Source organism: Micropterus salmoides, unplaced genomic scaffold (assembly GCF_014851395.1).
Source record: "Micropterus salmoides isolate LMB-PRFRI ecotype aquatic unplaced genomic scaffold, ASM1485139v1 Ms_hic_scaffold_2, whole genome shotgun sequence".
Lineage (NCBI taxonomy): Eukaryota > Metazoa > Chordata > Actinopteri > Centrarchiformes > Centrarchidae > Micropterus > Micropterus salmoides.
The window spans coordinates 42,006,434-42,024,036 of record NW_024041150.1 but is presented as its reverse complement, the minus strand read 5'-3'; the positions used below and the strand labels follow the sequence as shown (position 1 = coordinate 42,024,036).

Sequence of the window (17,603 nt, the reverse complement as noted above, 5' to 3'; positions counted from 1 at the left end):
TAATCACTGCACTAAACACAGCTGACACATACTGAGAAACAAATCACATCTTTTAAGGCATACTCACACTAGGCACTTGTGTCTGCATCTGGGCATCAACGCCTTCTTGGTGACCTGAATGGAGTCCTGTCCTGAACTCCAGTAGGGGACTCCATTGTCATGCTTCATGTGGGCAATGAGACACCTGGACAGACTGATGGGGAGGAATGGCCTCCCTGATCTAAACCTGAGTGGCGTTTGTTGTTAGTCCATGACTGGCACAGAAGTCTATCTATAACAAACACCATGATCAAATATAGGGATGCTCATAGGTAAAATAAGTATATGTGATTCCAGAGCACCCTAGGCCTGAGGTCGATGATCGATTTTGTGATCGTGAAATCAGATCTGAGGCCGTATGTTTTGGACACGGTTGAAGAGAGGGGCAGAGCTATCAACTGATCACCATCTGGTTGCACAAACAGGTAGTGCGGACGAATAGGGAACGTTTGGCCGAGAGAACTTTAACTCACACCTCCAGTGGAGCTTTCCTAGCATCCCTGTGAAGGTTGGGGCCATTGAACCTGAGTGGCGATGTTCAAAGCTTCTACTGCTGAAGCTGTGGCAGTGAGCTGTGGTCTCAAGGTGCCTCAAGGGGGTGGTAACCCTCAAACACCTTGGTGGACAGCGGTGGTCAGGGAAGCCATCTGACTGAAGAACGAGGCATTCCGGGATATCGCATTGTCTCAGAGGACTTCGGAGGCAGTTGCAAGGTACCAACAGGCCCAAAGGGGTGCAGCCTCTGTTGTGAAAGAGGCAAAGAAGCGGGTGTGGGAGCTCAGTGCATCATGGGAAGTAGCCCGGCTGGACTTTCGGTCGGCACCAAGGTGTTTCTGGAAAACTGTTCGTCACCTCAGCGGGAGGAAACAGGGAACCATCCAAGCTGTGTACAGTAAGGGTGGGACACTGTTGACCTTTACTGAGAAGGTAATTGGGCGATGGAAGGAACTCTTTGATCAACTACTAAATCTCACTGACGCGCCTTCTATGGTAGAGGCAGAGCTGGAGGCTGATGGAGGATCATCATCATTTTCCCTGTTGGAAATCACTGAGGTAGTTTAACAACTCTACAGTGGCAAAGCCCGGGGATTGAGGAGATCCGTCCTGTAGTGCTAAAAGTTGTACATAGTTCCTAAGGACTGGCTAAGGACTGGTGTTGGTTCCCCAGTTCAGAAAGGAGGACCAGAGAGTGTGTGCCAATTACAGGGGTATCACACTTCTTAGCCTACCTGATAGACTACTCTAAAGTGCTGGAGAGGAGGGTTTAGCTGACAGTTGAACCTCATATTGAAGAAGAATAATGCAGATTCCATTCTAGTTGTGGACAATGGACCAACTCTTCACTCTCGTAGGGATTCTGGAGGGGGCCTGGGAGTGTGCCCATCCAGTCTACTTGTGCTTTGTGGATCTGGAGAAGGGAGATTGTGGGAGGTGCTGCCGGAGTATGAGATGAGGGGGTCGCTGTTAAGGCCTATCCAATCCCTGTATGTCCATAGCGAGAGCTGTGCATGGATTCTCAGCAGTAAGTCAGACTTGTTCTAAGTGGGGGTTGGCCTCCACCAGGGCTGTACTTTGTCACCAATTCTGTTTGTGATATTCATGGACAGGATATTCACGCGTGGTTGAGTTGGGGTTGCGGTTTGGGGATCTTGTCACTGCTTTTTGCAGATGATGTGGTCCTGATCCTTTGCATCAAAAGGAGTCTATTGAGGTGGTTCAGGTATCTAGTAAGGATGCCTCCTAGGCACCTCCTTAGGGAGGTGTTCCAGGTACGTCCAGCTGGGAAGAGGCCTCAGGGAAGACCCAGGACTAGAGATGATATCACCACATCGGCCTAGAAACGCCCTGGGATCTCCAAGTCAGTGCTGGTTAATGTGGCTCGGGAAAGAGAGGTTTGGGGTCCTCTGCTGGAGCTGCTGCCCACGTGACCCGACCTGGGATAAGCGGTTGCAGATGAATGGATGGATGTTTAATAATCTGGGACACAGTCTTACGCTTATTTCCTTAAGGACAATATTTTACTGATTTCTTTATCTTAAAGGTTCAGTGGGTAGTATGTCTGAGGATCTATCTACAGAAATGTAATATAAGATCCATAACCATGTTTTCAGTGGTGTGTAAAGACCTTAAATGTTAAATTATTATTTTTATTACCTTAGAATGAGCCATTTATATCTCCATAACCGCGGATCCCCCTTCTATGGACGTCGCTACGTTGCATCGTCTGTTTCTACAGTCACTATGTTCTTCTTGTTCTACTTCTGGTAGAATTCAAGCAGTGAAGACACTTATCACTATGTTGAATACGTATGTTTGAAGAAGTAGTAGTAGTAGTAATATACTGCAGGGGTCTGCAAATAAGTTTTGCATTGGAGCAATATTTTAAACCATTAGATGGTGGATGAAAATATAAGCCGTAATACTGACTTGCATCAACATGTTATTCATTTAGTTTATTTGGTAAGGCGCAGGACTTGTAATCCAAGGGTGGAGGGCTCTATCCCACCTTGAGGCAACTTTTATTTTTCTGTCTTCAACAAATGGATTCTGCAGCGAATGTTTCTCAGATCATGGCATGTGCTGCACTGTTTTTGTTTTGGTGTTTGATCCGCATCCATCAATCTACAGAAGCATTTTATTTCCCCAGTATCCCAGGCAGAGGATATTTAGGCGAAAAACATTTTCTGACGGCTCTTTCAGAGGTGTGTTTATTAAGTCAGTGCAATCATATATTAGGGGTGTGACGAGACACAAATGAGATTTCAACACTATTTTTAAGAAATCTTCAATGCTGAATTATATGAATAATTTGAGCAACAAACACTTTATTTCCTGCATTCTGATGAATTTTTCTGCACCAGGTGAAATTTCTTTTATCTATATAAAGATAAACTCAAAATTCAGGTGATAGGTGACAATTCTCCTGTATATCAACTTGTCTCACGTAATCTCATCCCTGCTGAGGCATGATTTAGTCTTCCCTCCTCTTCTGTGTCTTTGTTTGGGGTAAAGTAACCTCTTTAAATGTGACTGCGGTACCTTTTCACCTTAATGAGAAATTATTAAATTTTAATTCATATTTCAAGCCAACAACAAATCCAACAGCAGCTAAACAAACCAGAACAAAAGCTGCTCCCAGTCCGTAGTAAAGTCTGTATCAATTTTTATAAATTCATATGATGTGATTTTCTGGAATTTTCTTTGGGATTCTGTCTTTCACTGTTAGAATGTACATATGATTAAAATTGTAGATTGTTGCATTCTTTGTAAGTGGGCAAACCTGCAAAATCAGCAAGGGGTCAAATACTTTTTCCCCCACTGTATTATATAAACCCCCCTTGGGCCCACAACCAAATTCAAACCATGTAAAAACCAAATAAATATGTTGTCTGTATGCAATCCACTACTCCGACTAAATCCTTCCATTTTCACAATCCTCCCTGAGTACAAAACCAGACCAGCCATATAAAGGCTTATGTCTGCACACTCAAAATTCAACCAATTTAATAATAATCTGGATCAAGCCACCAAGTTCTTAAAAGAACTCCAGCACAGAGGGAGGAACAGAAAAATATTAACACATTATATAAATGCAGCAGTTTGGCAGGTCTGTACGCAGAATGGGCCACATTAGGTCCTGATTCTGCAGACAGAGAAACAAACATGAGCACATCGCTCTCAAACACTGCAGGTTGTTCACCAGTGACGAGCTGTGAAACAACAGCACGGCTCTGTTGATTAATAAAAAGGAAAAGTTACGTTGCATTCTCTTGTGGACCTCTTGTTAGCTGTTTACAGGGCTAACACTAACGTTGCTACGTAGCTGTGTTTTAATGACCGGGTCTGTTTGTTTTGGAGAGGAGACGACCTCTGAGGTCATTCAGCTCCAGGTAGAACCCTGTCAGGACTCTGAAGTGGACCCAGAACAACTCTCATCAGCTGTTAGCTGTAAACACTAGCAGGACTAAAGTTACAGTGCGGCTGTGTTAAAATTATTACTTAGCACAACATCACTGCGCTGTAATATTATGCTTTATAAAATGTCACATAATTAACAAAATAGCTATATAATATCAGTCCAGTGACTGTTACCTGACAGCCGACCTGCCTCTCATTCTCCAGCGCTGGCAGTCACTCAGCCTGCAGAATGAACGAAAGACTGAGGACCCATGTGAGCGTTGAACGAGTCCTTCATTCCTGCTCCACAGTTGGAGCTGTCACGTGACAAATGAACGATTCAAACAGACCCACAGTTGAGAGTCGTGAACTAATCAATTCTGTTTCCTGTGCTGACGGAGCCCATGCAGCTGCAGACGTCGTGTTTAATTTTATGTTCTGCTTGCTCAACAGTTGTTTGATAAATGGCTATTAAAACACATTCAGAGAATAATTGAAACGCTTTTTTTTTTTTCAATTCTGATCATTTTGGCAGGAAAAACCCTGAACTCTTCTATATCTTCTATATTCCTCATGTCTGACTCTCAGAATCAACATGGAATAAAGTGCAGCTACAACATGGCACACAGACACACTGACCTCCACAAACTCACCTGAAACCTCCAGCTGGATCCTTCTGATTGGCTCAGTCTCAATGATCGCTCTCTTACGTCTTGAACCTCCTGTTGCAACTCGACACTCGTATGTTCCAGCGTCGTTGCTGCTCACGTTCTTCAGAATTAAAGAGATGTCTCCGTCCTTCAGCTCTCTGTCCACCAGCTGCTCCCGGTCCTTAAAGGATGGATGCTGCTGGGTTGGATCTGAGTGTCCATCTCTGTAAAGGAGGACGTACTCTGGTGGCTGCAGGTCTGGTCTGCTCCACTCTACAGCTCTGAAGGTGGCATCACCAGTCTTACATGACAGAATGACATCATCTCTATGTTTCACTTGGACAACATCAGAATCTAAAAAACAATAACAAACATATGAGGAAGACTATATGTAAGTATATATTCAAAGGAGTCCACAGGACCCAGGACATCTGGGTTTGGAAACACGTCCCTCCCTCTGTTGGTCCCTCTCTCCTGTGGTTTTAAAGCACCGAGCCTTTTCAAAACTGCACAGTTGATAACACAGTCTGACAGTTACATCAAATATCAAAGAGTGATCATACACACTGACAAAGTTGAATATAAGACTTATTAATGACAAACACATATTTTGTAGGAAAATCTAAATTATTATATTTCATGTACATGTTTCATAAACCTTCCTAAATCCAGTCTCTTAAAAAAACTGAAATTAACTACACAAAAACAGATTATCAAAGTATATTTAAACATTTTATCTTTCAAACACATGAACATTTCCTAGGACAAGATGACATTATTTTATAACACAGATTAAAAGTCTTCCCTGCCTACGTTACATGAATGTTTTCACAATAAAAGCTCATCTTTACCAGAAGCTGCTGGAGACAGAAGGACCAACAGGAACACAAACTTATCCATGAGAGAGGAGGTGAAGTCCGTCTTCTGCTGTAACTGTGCTCTGTCTGTTCCTCATTAGTTGAACATAATGTTTACACTGACTGAGAGGGTGGAACATGACTTGCTGGAGAATATCGGCTCTGTACATAACTAAATAAAGTCATAGCCTACTCCACCCACTCGCTCAACCTGTTTTTGATATTATGCTCAAAGAGTAATGTTTTATCAGTGAACTGTATCAAAAACAAATTCTCATTAGAAAATGATCACAAAAACAGAAATGCAACAGAAATGTAAAATAATGCCTTTGACATAATCGCGAAATATTTTCAACTTCAAAAAGGGTTCGGACTGCCAGAAAGGTTAAGATGCTTTACATCACTGGTCATCTGAACATGCAGCATATTGATCTTTCTCTGAGTGTTTCCATCACAGAGCAACAGTGTAGGGGAGACCGGGTATGGTTGTAACATGGGGAGAGTTGTAACAACACCAATTCCACTATTTACCTACTTCCTCCCAGATCAAGCACGGTGGTCATCAAGTCTGGAAAGAGGTGCATTCAGAAAATATAGGCAAGAGAAAAAACTGATTTTGAGGTAAAAAAGTACATTTTTTGATCAAGACTATTTTTTGTTTAATATCTATATTGCAGACAGAATTGTTTGGTTTATATTAGATTAAAATATATTTTCTCAGTCAACATGTGATGCATTTTTTCCTTTCTAATTTCAAACCACTATGGTAATACAGCTAACTAAACATTGGCTGACAGAGGTGGGGTGGGTTGTAACACTTGCATCTATACATAAAACTAGGTACTTTCTTTGATTTTAATATTTTATAGCCCCGCGACCCAATCCTGGATAAGCGGATGAAGATGGATGGAAGGATGGAATATTTTATAGAGTGCCCTTTGCGGTCTGAGCCCACCAAGCGTGATCTCCAGGGTTACCAGCATTAATTTGTGAGCACTGTGACCAGTCCTCCCCATTCACATGCTGTACACATGTTGGCATGTGTATCGTCACTTGACCTTTTCTGTTGTCGGTCTCCGCCGGTGGAGTGGGTAGAAAAGTGTATGGGCAGCTTGTGAGAAGTGCCTGGTCGCAAGAAAAAGTCCCGGTACGCCAAAGAGTAACATATAGAAGTGCTGGTATATGTACTAGTGAATACCAGCCCACTTCAAGCACTGACAGTGACTCTGAATAAGAATATACACACATTGACACACACACACACACACACACACACACACACACACACACCCTTTTTTAGTTAGACCTAAAGATGTACAGAGATGTTCTTTCATTAAGTTTACTTTTAAGTAAGTTTATTCTATAGATAAATTTACAAACACATATTGTACATGCACAGGAGTCATCAGTCAAAGTCTGCTACAACAAGAGAGAGAAACATTGTTACCATTGTGTTTGTTTTTCGCCATTTAAAGGTATTTCAACAAGTAAAAAGGACCGGATTGGTTGGTACACAGGAAGTAAAATAATGTAGAGTCATAAGGATAATTGTCTTTACTTTACACATAACTCAGCAGTAAGTCATGTTAATTACAGGCTACAAATATACACAAAGATATTAGACAAACGCCTGCACAGCAACAGGCTTCTATTATTGCCTATAATCAAGTAAACGTCCGGCCTGGTTACGCTTTAAACTACAAACACATGTTTGGCCACAATTGTGATTATTCAGTTAAAAGAAACGTTAAAGTTTCACAAAGACATACCTTTGCTGTTACCATGGAGATAAAGTGAGGTTTATTTGCATGTTATGTCTGTTTGACCCAGATGCAGCTGTTGTCGTAAAGAGACACTGTGCACGCTCCCTCAGACAGTAATCACTTTTTATTCACGACACCTGTGTTTGTTGTCGTCTCTCACGTTGTGACCGCGCGCAGCAGATACTTGGTTCACAAGTCCCGCACCTCGAGTACGAGTCAAGTCTGAAGTCTTTTGAGGACGAGTTTCAGTCGAGTCTGAAGTCACTGTGTCTGAGACTTAAGTGCGTCTCAAGTCTGAGTCTCAAACTCGAGTCCCCATCTCTGCATTCTGGTAAGCGAGGTGTTAAAAGCATACAAATTTGTCCACACACTGAAATTCAGCTATCTTAGGAGAACAGGCTACCTACTCAAGACACTGCCATTGAGGTTAGCGCCAGGAAGTAGCATGATAACTCACATTTTAGTGTTAATACATTTGATGTATAGCTAAAGAGCCACATGTCAGGCCCGAGGCCGCAGGTTTCAGACCTCCTGTCCTAGTCCAACAGCAGCTGAAACACTTTACCTCCACATTTGGGATTCAAACCAATCTTATCGTAGAGTTACATGACAAATACTGCAGTCTGCATCATGAGGGAGGAGGTGGGTTCATCCTGCAGCTGCTCACAGACACAAAGTTAAACTGAATAGAGCCCTGCATTCCAGCCCGGCCCCAACTTGTTTTTCACCGTCCGGGACTATTTTCATGTCATAGCTCACACGAAACTATGAGAAGTTGGAGATTTAAGACATTTCACACTGACACACACACTGTGAGACTGTGCTTTTGGCTTTAGTGTCAGGAAGCTGTCCTTTGGGATTAGACTTTGGGATTAGCCATGTTCTGTGGTGAAGCCTTGATTTTGGATTCACAGCCCGGGTGTAAGGTAAAACAACCTGCATGGTTTTTATTATTTCTTGAGATTATACAGCCCGTTTGTTTTTCAGCACGGCGTTGCGAGCAGCAGCAGCAGCAGCAGCAGCCTGCCTCAGCTTGTCAAAAATGCTTTTTAACTTGGTGGTGATAAAAAAAAACCTTTAAGCTAACATTGTGATATGCTCGAAGTATTTTGTTGTAGTCAAGTGTTGATTTGAGATGCTACATTGATCATCAACTCACTGCGGCTGCTGGCCGCTTGGTCTTAAATTCTGAGAATTCTGTTAAACTGTCAGGTCAGGGTCGGGCTAGGGCCCAGATGTGAGGCCTGTGCAGGGATCTACAACTAGTAAGACCTGGATTTTTATTTATGTAGATGCTTGTGTGGAGTCTAAACTGAATTACTGTGACTCAGATCAGTTTTTATATATTGTTCAGAAAACCCGGTGCTGAGCTCTGAGACTTAAAAGTGATGACATGTGTGACACAAACAGTTGGAACATGAAAAGGTCAATGGCAGGGCGGGCTGACCGTCAGGAACAGCCGGTCCATTCCAGGTTAAACCGACCGCTGGTCAAAGAGTTTTTATTTTTCAATTTCTAATATCTCACTTTTGTGCTGGCTGTATGTCAGATTGGGGAACAATCTGACATACAGAAATATATTCTGAGGGAAGACCCACAGATACCCCCCTCATACATTTCCACATTGATTAAACATTTCAATCATCATTCAATAATTCATTTGAATACTGTACAATTACCTTCTCGTCTTGTTCTTGTGAACCAAGTCTAGTCGTTCCCCATGTTTCGCTGAGTGTATCATCACACCCACCGCTTTTCAACACAAAGTTACGCTCTCGCCCCGATCCCTCCATCTTTGTCTTAACACCTGAACACATTTCAGGCACAGAAAAAATTCTTGCTTTTATCCCTGTAAACAAACTAGGACTGGACAATAAAACAATAAATATTCAATAAATGTTTGATTTTATTCAATTGAATCAAACACGAAGTAGGACTCACTTTTTCAATTAATTTATTAATTTATTTTGTTGAGGGGGAAAGGACCGAAAATAGCTTTTACTTAATTTTACTCTGCATATTTGTTGACAAAGATTGTATCACGATTGTATTGAATGTTCTACCTCAGATTTGTGAAGTGATCCACTGTTTGGTCTCAAGCGTTGTAAAGAAGAGTTTAAAATGCAACTAATCATGTTTCTTCAACCTTTAGGAGCTAAAATCAGCCTTTAAAGTCGAAACAATGTGATATTTATCGTGATAATTATCGATATCAAAAGCTATGAAACTTTGTTATCGTGATAACATTTGAAGCCACATCGTCCAGCTCTAATACAAACTGAGGAGACAGGAGTCATCCTGAAGTTTCTGGAAGGTCTTCAGCATATTCTGATTCTCTTATTACACAAAACACTGTTATTATTAAGATAACTGCAAAAATATCTTTATCTCAAAAGACCTCTCCATCTCTAAGTCTCAGGCTAAATTTCAGTCCCAGTACATCCCATTATTTTAAAAACCTTCCACAGACATTTTTAAAAACTTCAGCAGATGTCACAAGACTTCCTCTTTCTGCAGTCTGTATTTATACACGCAGCAGGTCATGTGCTTCATAACAGGAAACTGCGTACTATGACGTACTGTACATACAGAAAACCTTTCCATGTATGATTTTGTTTCCCACTCTGGTCAGTGTTTACATCATCATCCAGGAAACACATGACAGAAGAGGAAAAAGTACATGTAAAACTCTCCAGTACACCATACTGAGGTTTATCAGAGAGATGGTTCACTCCAATAAAGTCCAGAGGAAAATAAGTTTTCCTGAAACAGTTTGATCAGAATATCCTGATCCAGCAATTATTGATCAAGAGGAGGAAACGTGATCAAAGATGGCTCCTCTGAGAGACACAAGATCCTAAATGAAAGTCGAGTGGAGACTCTGCTCAGGAGACAATCTGTGGCTGAAGGATCATGAAGGCTTTTATCTTGGATTGATGAAGTTAAAATGTGAATATATATTTATTTTTCTCTCCATTCATTGTCTGTCATCCATGTGGTGTCTGAACACGACCACAGACACAAAGCAGACAGTCACAGCTGTTCAACCTGCACCTGTCCACACAGCAGGTGGGGATCATGTCTCAGTGAGTTCCAGTTAAACTTCAGCGTCTTCAGACATACATGAATAAAAGAGCAGCAGTCTGGTTTCATGTTAGTCACTTTCGACCCACCAGCAGTAAAGAGGAAGAACTGAACCCACATCCTGATTCAGACTGAGACGTGGGGGATGGTGAAGTTAAAATGACCTCAGAGCTGCTTCAGACAACAAGCCACCCTGAAAAAGTCCCGTTCATTCTCTGATTAGAAGGGGAGGCCCAGGCAGACATTTTGAAACATCAGATTTCATTTTCTTCTCTCGGCTACAGAGTTACTGTTACGGAAGGTGAATGATCCTGTTTTTATCAGGTTTAAGTGACTCTTAGTTTCATCTGCTCTAGAAGCAGGACTCAAAGTCAACAAATAACTTGATCTGAGGTCCGTTTTTATATTGATACAAAGAGAGAAGTCAAACTGGTTTTTAAACAATACTGTGGAGATGAACTCCCTGAGGACATCATTCTTGTGTGTGTGTGTATATATATATATATATATATAACCTCATACCTGGACGGCTGCCTGGAAGCTCAGGCGGGTTTTGGTAAAGGTTTAGCGTCCAGCTCAGATCAGACCTGGATCAACAGGTTCAACAGCTCTGAACACAGAATGAAAAGTACTTGTACTGGAGTGTTTTTATTTTATCTGACAGCCGCAGTTACAGGTTCCTCTGCAGATGAAGATTTTACATATAAAACATGAAACACAGTCAGAAATTAAACTTCCAACATCAGCTAAAATCGCTCCACCTGCTCTGTCTGACACACTGCTCATGTTCATGTGTCGGTAATAATAATCATGCAACATCTGAATTTTAATAATGAGTGATTTTACTTTTTCTAAAGTAGAGTATTGAAGTTCTTTCTAATCCCAGTCTAAAGCTTGATTTATACTCCTGGCTACGCCGTAGACCCTACGCACATAGCCAGGCATTTATACTTGTGCGTCCGTGTCTCCATCATTCTGCAATTACACCCCCAAACGCTAGTCTACAGTAGCGCTACAGCGTCCACCGTGTTGACTTTTGCTGGCCAAGCAGGCTAACTTCCAGTTTAGTGCTCCGCTAATGTGAATGTGGGTAAAATGTGCGGCTGGTATAGCCTTTTCAAATGTTACCGAATGAATGGATCATATTCGAATAATGAATGAAGAGTCATTTCGCTCGGGTTGTGACGGTCAAATATATTGATCCACCGTCTTACAGCCGCCGTTTTGGCCGCTAGTAAAAGTTACTTCAAAGCACGGGCGCTTCCTGTTAGCTCGGAGGCATTGCCAGGCTACCCAGCCGACCAATCACAGAGCTTAAGGTCCACGTCACCTCGACGTGTAGTTACATTTTTGAGGAGGTGCACGTCAGGCTACGCTGTCAATTTGACGCAGAAATATAAATTGCACTTAAGGTAAGGATATTTGGAAAGCATTCAGTCTGAGCAGTGTCTGGGAACAATTTGCCATGAGAGCTGATCTGCAGACAAAACAACTAACAGGACATTCACATCCACAGAAAGAATGAAATGTTGAATATTTGATACATGTGTTGAAAAGATCAGAGGAGCTGGTCGTTCACTGCTTCATCAGCAGCAGAGTGTTCTGGTTTCTTGTCCGTATGTCTTTTATATTTCCAGAAAACAGCCAATCCAACAGCAGCTAAACAAACCAGAACAAAAGCTGCTACCAGTCCGTAGTAAAGACCGTAGTTTCCCTCCTCGACGTCTCCGCTGTTGGAACCTGAAGATCAAAGTGCATATTAGTCAGGAAATGAGTGAACAGTGGAACAGCCTCCATTTACTCTTCTATATCTTCTATATTCCTCATGTTTGACTCTCAGAATCAACATGGAATAAACTGCAGCTATGAATGTGGCTTTGAGTGGTCGAAAAGACTACAAAAGGCGGTATACAGAGCATTTACATTTAACATTGTACACAGACACACTGACATCCACAAACTCACCTGAGGCTGAAACCTCCAGCTCAATCCTTCTGATTGGCTCAGCATCAATGTTGGCTCTCTTACGTCTTGAACCTCCTGCTGCAACTCGACACTCGTATGTTCCAGCGTCGTTGCTGCTCACGTTCTTCAGAATTAAAGACACGTCTCCGTCCTTCAGCTCTCTGTCCACCAGCTGCACCCGGTCCTTAAAGGATGGATGCTGGTGGGTTGGAACTGAGCGTCGACCTCTGTAAAAGAGGACGTACTCTGGCTCCAGGTCAGGTCTGCTCTACAGCTCTGATGGAGGCTTCACCAGCCTGACATGACAGAGTGACATCATCTCCAGGTTTCACTCGTACCACATCTAAAAACAATAAAAACATCCAGAGAGAAAAAGTAATTACATTTCAAAAGGACTCCACAGGACGATACAGTGAGAACATCTTTGTTTAAACAGAAGGCCTCTTCACACCTGAGATCATGGGAACATTCAATAATTAGTCACAACTGTGGAGACGTTACAGGATTTTATTCACACAGTGTTGTATGTTATATGTTGTATATGTTATGTTATACACACATTGTATAAGACTTGTTGTTGTGAAATGATGATTAAACACGGTGCAGAGCACGGCTGCTGTGCTGCGAGCTCTGACCAACTTTTGCAGTTTTATGTTTGTTTTGTATCTAACTCTTCGGGGGGGGTTCGAAGCCATCTGTCTTATTGTTTATGATAGACAAGACTTTTGGATATTGGATCTTCAACAGCACATCAAAAACCGGACTTTGAACACTTCAATGTCGACCCAGTTATCAAAAGTGGAGCCATTTGTCAAAACCCCACAAGGAGCTGAGAAGCAAAATAACTCACTGGATCGGGAACGCAAACTCCTCCTACGTTATTTGTTCGCACTGAAGAAACAGACCATCACAGTGGAAACACCAGATTTACATATTCACACCCACAGAAAGAATGAAAATCATGTTCAATGTATGAAACATGGTGGAAAGAGATCAGAATAACTGGTTGTTCACTGCTTCATCAGCAGCAGGCTGTTCTGGTTTCTTGTCCTTATGTCTTTTATATTTCCAGAAAACAGCCAATCCAACAGCAGCTAAACAAACCAGAACAAAAGCTGCTCCCAGTCCGTAGTAAAAAACGTAGTTTCCCTCCTCGACGTCTCCGCTGTTGGAACCTGAAGATCAAAGTGCATATTAGTCAGGAAATGAGTGAACAGTGGAACAGCCTCCATTTACTCTTCTATATCTTCTATATTCCTCATGTTTGACTCTCAGAATCAACATGGAATAAACTGCAGCTATGAATGTGGCTTTGAGTGGTCGAAAAGACTACAAAAGGCGGTATACAGAGCATTTACATTTAACATTGTACACAGACACACTGACATCCACAAACTCACCTGAGGCTGAAACCTCCAGCTCAATCCTTCTGATGGGCTCAGTCTCAATAATGGCTCTCTTACGTCTTGAACCTCCTGCTGTGTGTACTCGACACTCGTATGTTCCAGCGTCGTTGCTGCTCACATTCTTCAGAATTAAAGACACGTCTCCGTCCTTCAGCTCTCTGTCCACCAGCTGCACCCGGTCCTTAAAGGATGGATGCTGGTGGGTTGGATCTGAGAGTCCATCTCTGTAAAAGAGGACGTAGTCTGGCTCCAGGTCAGGTCTGCTCCACTCTACAGCTCTGATGAAGACATCTCCAGCCTGACATGGCAGAGTGACATCATCTCCAGGTTTCACTCGTACAACATCTAAAAACAATAAAAACATCCAGAGAGAAAAAGTAATTACATTTCAAAAGGACACCACAGGACGATACAGTGAGAACATCTTTGTTTAAACAGAAGGCCTCTTCACACCTGAGATCATGGGAACATTCAATAATTAGTCACAACTGTGGAGACGTTACAGGATTTTATTCACACAGTGTTGTATGTTATATGTTGTATATGTTATGTTATACACACATTATAACACATATATACACATATTACCAGCATGTTATTTTAGCACACGAGGGGACCGGGTTTGGGACCACTGCTAATCTCCCTTCCAGGACGGAACAGACAGAAACAACTTTTAACAATTTTCTTTGAAACTCTGGAAGCTTCAAACCAGGCCACAAAGTCTTCGTGGTTCTGTTGACACGTTTCTCTCATGGTGAGTGTTTATGTGAAAGGTTTTCTCTCTCGCTTAATTGTTATGAGACATTACATGTACATTTTATTCATTTAGCTGATGTTTTTATCAAAAGCGACTTACAATTGCTATACACGTCAGAGGTCACAAGCCTCTGACTCAGAGGTCACAAGCCTTTGACATGTGAGTGTCTTGCTCAGGGACACAAAGGTGGATGTCTCATAGTAGGAATTGAACCAAGGTCTCCCACACTAAAGGCAAGCATCTTATCTATGCGCCATCACCACCCTGAGACATGATTCAAGTGTGTGAGTTGTTGCACTCGCGGCCCAGGTCTCTAAACCACAAGCCTGGAGCCTGTAAGTGCTAGCTAGCTAACATTATCATGCATACAAACCAGAAAATCACAAAACTGATGTGAAGGAATGTGAAAGCGTTTGGATGGGCAATATAACTCACACACTCACTCATCGTCAACTGCTTATCCTGTGTACATGTGGCTGAGCAATCAAATATATTCTATATAATGTCCGATAATGTTTCCGGTGTTTCCATAAACAAGGACTTTTTATTTTTTATGGCAGCAAACACAACAGACTGTCTGGTACACAGTTTCATTTCCTTATTCACAAGGTTTACGTCTTTAGAAACATCAACAAGTCCTGGTTAGTTATTAGACCTAGTTATAGTAACAGGAAATATCAGTATTGGGCCTTAGAGGTGTGACGAGACAGTTTATCGAGACAAGATTTGAACACTGTGATAAATCTTCAATGCTGAATTATATAAACATTTTTGGGCATTAAACACTTAATTTCCTGCATTCTAGGAGATTTTTCTGCAGCAATTTATGCTGGAAATGTTTTCATTTATGTAAAGGGGGAAAAAAATTCAGGTGGCAGACGATGACTCAAAATATAAAACTATAACAGAATATAATTCAGTGCGGCTCTCAGGTGTTCTGTGTTGCTTTCAGATATGTTTCTCCTGTAGATCAACTTTTCCTTTTAATATCAATATTCAAATTAGCTTTGAAGCTGTGAGAGCAGTATAAAAATACATAATAAACAACTGAATTGCGACATTTTGCCAGCCTGGTCAGTTTTATTGATCACAGAGACAGCATTGACTTGAATTGAAGTTGGTTCAATATAAATTTTTTTTTAGAAATAGCTTAGATGTAGGAAACTACTTTTGCCATGTTGCTGTAGCTTAGCTTGCTACTGTAGAGTAACTGGTAGCTAGGTCACTACATTTTCCAGGCAGCTTGCCAAACACTGGTAGTATAATAGTTAATGTGTGTTGTGCCACAGAAAGTAAATAAAGTCTGTGTTTATGTTACTACAGCGTCTCGTCCTCTTCACAGCGAGCTGGACCAGACGGTGAAAAGCTAATTTAGCTAGTTAGCAGCTACAAATTAGACTGATGTTATTAAAATAGCCTCAAACTGTAAATATCATAAATACGTTACAGAGCTGGAAGCCGCGGTAGAGAAATTATAGAGATCAGGTGATTGATCGCATTTTCTTTCCGCCACCTCGAAACAAACACAGTGACTTGTAGCTGCTAGCTAGTTAGCTTTTCACCGTTATTCACCGTTTATCACTCCCCATCAGAAGCGACCAGCGGAAAAACACTGAAACTTGACCATGACGACATGATCTTCTGCTAAATCGCACACTAATATATAATATATTCGACATGTTGCCCAGCCCTGTTAAAAAACACATGAAGAATTCGTAAGACAAGATAACATTACTGTTTAAAAGTCTTTCCTACGTTACACGAATCTGTTCACAATAAAAACTCGTGTTTACCAGAAGCTGCTGGAGACAGAAGGATAAACAGGAACACAAACTTCTCCATGAGAGAGGAGGTGATGTCCGTCTGCTGCTGTTACTGTGCTGCGTCTAGCTAGGTGAAAGGCCCAAAAGATAACGGTTTCTGAAAAATGAATACTACCCGGAAATTGGCACTTGGTTGTAAAAACTCGACATGGCGGCGCCCTATCGGCCAAACTCGAGGCTTCAAAACGGCAGTCTGCAAACCAACAGGTGACGTCACCATGACTACGTCCATTTCTTATATACAGTCTATCTTCGTGACAACTGTGAGGGGTTCATTTTCTTTCATAACCCCCCCGTTTAAATCATATTAAGGTTTACAGTTCTGTATAATTAGGGGCGTTACCACTTTCAGGGTGCATTCTCAGTGTCTGTCTACTAGCCGACTTCAGCTGACTCACCGGTAACGGGACTTGGCAACTCTGCCATGTTTGTGCCTTCAGGAGATGTTTTCATGCAAATACTGGAGGAATAATAAGTCTGGTTGTGCGTTTAATTGTTCTAATAGACTAAACAGCTTTTCTTTGATGTTGACTTTTGGATTGGATGATTGAAGTGTGAAGAAACAAGAGATATAGGCAACTTAACAATTTATTCATTTAAAGGAGACCTATTATGCTTTTCCATATTTCATGACTTATTTACATCTACAATGTTACAGTGTTGGATGTTCATGTTAAACATGGCCAAAGCTTCAAAAAAAATTAAAGTAAAGGTTAAAGTATTTAAAAGAAATCCCTGTGAGCCAAAACATCAGATTTCCACCTGTTCTGAACTCTCTGTTTTCAACAGCTACTAACATCTCCGTTTGATGACACGCGGCGCTAGACGGAGCCGGTATTCCATATATGGTCATTTGCTCCAATCCAACACGTGTACCATAGTGTTTTTATCAGTTTCTAATTTGCAACACCTGTCCCTAGAAGGGCTTGTAAAGAAATAAAACATTAAAACATTAAAACAGTGACGATAAAAAGAAAGAAAAAGTATAATACAATACATCACAGTACAAAACAAGATAAAAGGAGATAAAATGAGTAAATCAAAATGCAATGAAAAACATGTAACACTAACTACAATAGACTAGACGTGAGTTTGTTGCTGACCCAACAAGGACTTGGCCTCTCTTTTAAAAGTGGTTTGCAGCAGTTTTCAAGTGTTTAGGTAGCAAGTTCCAAGACTTTGCTCCTTTCACAGGGTCGTCTGGGCAAAAGAAGTTTTGCAAAATGAAACTTTACAATTGCCACTCAAAGCTGCTCTGGTGGATATGCTGCTACTCTGTAGTCTCTTAATGTAATTACAGAGAGGCTGAGGAGCAAGTCCACTTCAAAATTTAAATAAAAGCATCATGAAAATCAATAAGTT

General features: G+C 41.5%; 1 protein-coding gene across 3 annotated transcripts; it reads right to left on the bottom strand.

Annotated features, from left to right (window-relative positions):
* Nucleotides 1-10,919: 10,919 nt before the first annotated feature.
* Nucleotides 10,920-16,435, bottom strand: LOC119911634 (V-set domain-containing T-cell activation inhibitor 1-like). Of its 3 annotated transcripts, none has more exons than XR_005445932.1 (3): nucleotides 16,212-16,369; nucleotides 12,256-12,598; nucleotides 10,920-12,030 (listed from the first exon to the last, which is right to left on the bottom strand). XR_005445932.1 is itself a non-coding variant. In XM_038730578.1 (3 exons), exons 1-3 carry the CDS (start codon nucleotides 16,258-16,260, stop codon nucleotides 11,849-11,851), a joined length of 582 nt encoding a protein of 193 aa, XP_038586506.1. In that variant the 5' UTR covers nucleotides 16,261-16,435; the 3' UTR covers nucleotides 10,920-11,848. The 3 variants fall into 3 exon arrangements, 2 of the variants coding, with proteins under 2 accessions (XP_038586506.1, XP_038586505.1); XM_038730578.1 differs by lacking the exon at nucleotides 12,256-12,598 and adding an exon at nucleotides 13,656-14,006 and having other exon boundaries at nucleotides 16,212-16,435; XM_038730577.1 differs by lacking the exons at nucleotides 10,920-12,030; nucleotides 12,256-12,598 and adding exons at nucleotides 12,743-13,430; nucleotides 13,656-14,006 and having other exon boundaries at nucleotides 16,212-16,419.
* Nucleotides 16,436-17,603: the final 1,168 nt, after the last annotated feature.

What these genes read in the sequence shown, in the direction of transcription:
- LOC119911634 (XM_038730578.1), bottom strand. Translation starts at nt 16,260, where the DNA reads ATGGAGAAGTTTGTGTTCCTGTTTATCCTTCTGTCTCCAGCAGCTTCT. An exon ending in TCTGTCTCCAGCAGCTTCTG is followed by an intron (nt 14,007 to 16,211) that starts GTAAACACGAGT and finishes TATTGTTTTTAG; the next exon opens with ATGTTGTACGAGTGAAACCT. An exon ending in GCTGGAGGTTTCAGCCTCAG is followed by an intron (nt 12,031 to 13,655) that starts GTGAGTTTGTGG and finishes TTTGATCTTCAG; the next exon opens with GTTCCAACAGCGGAGACGTC.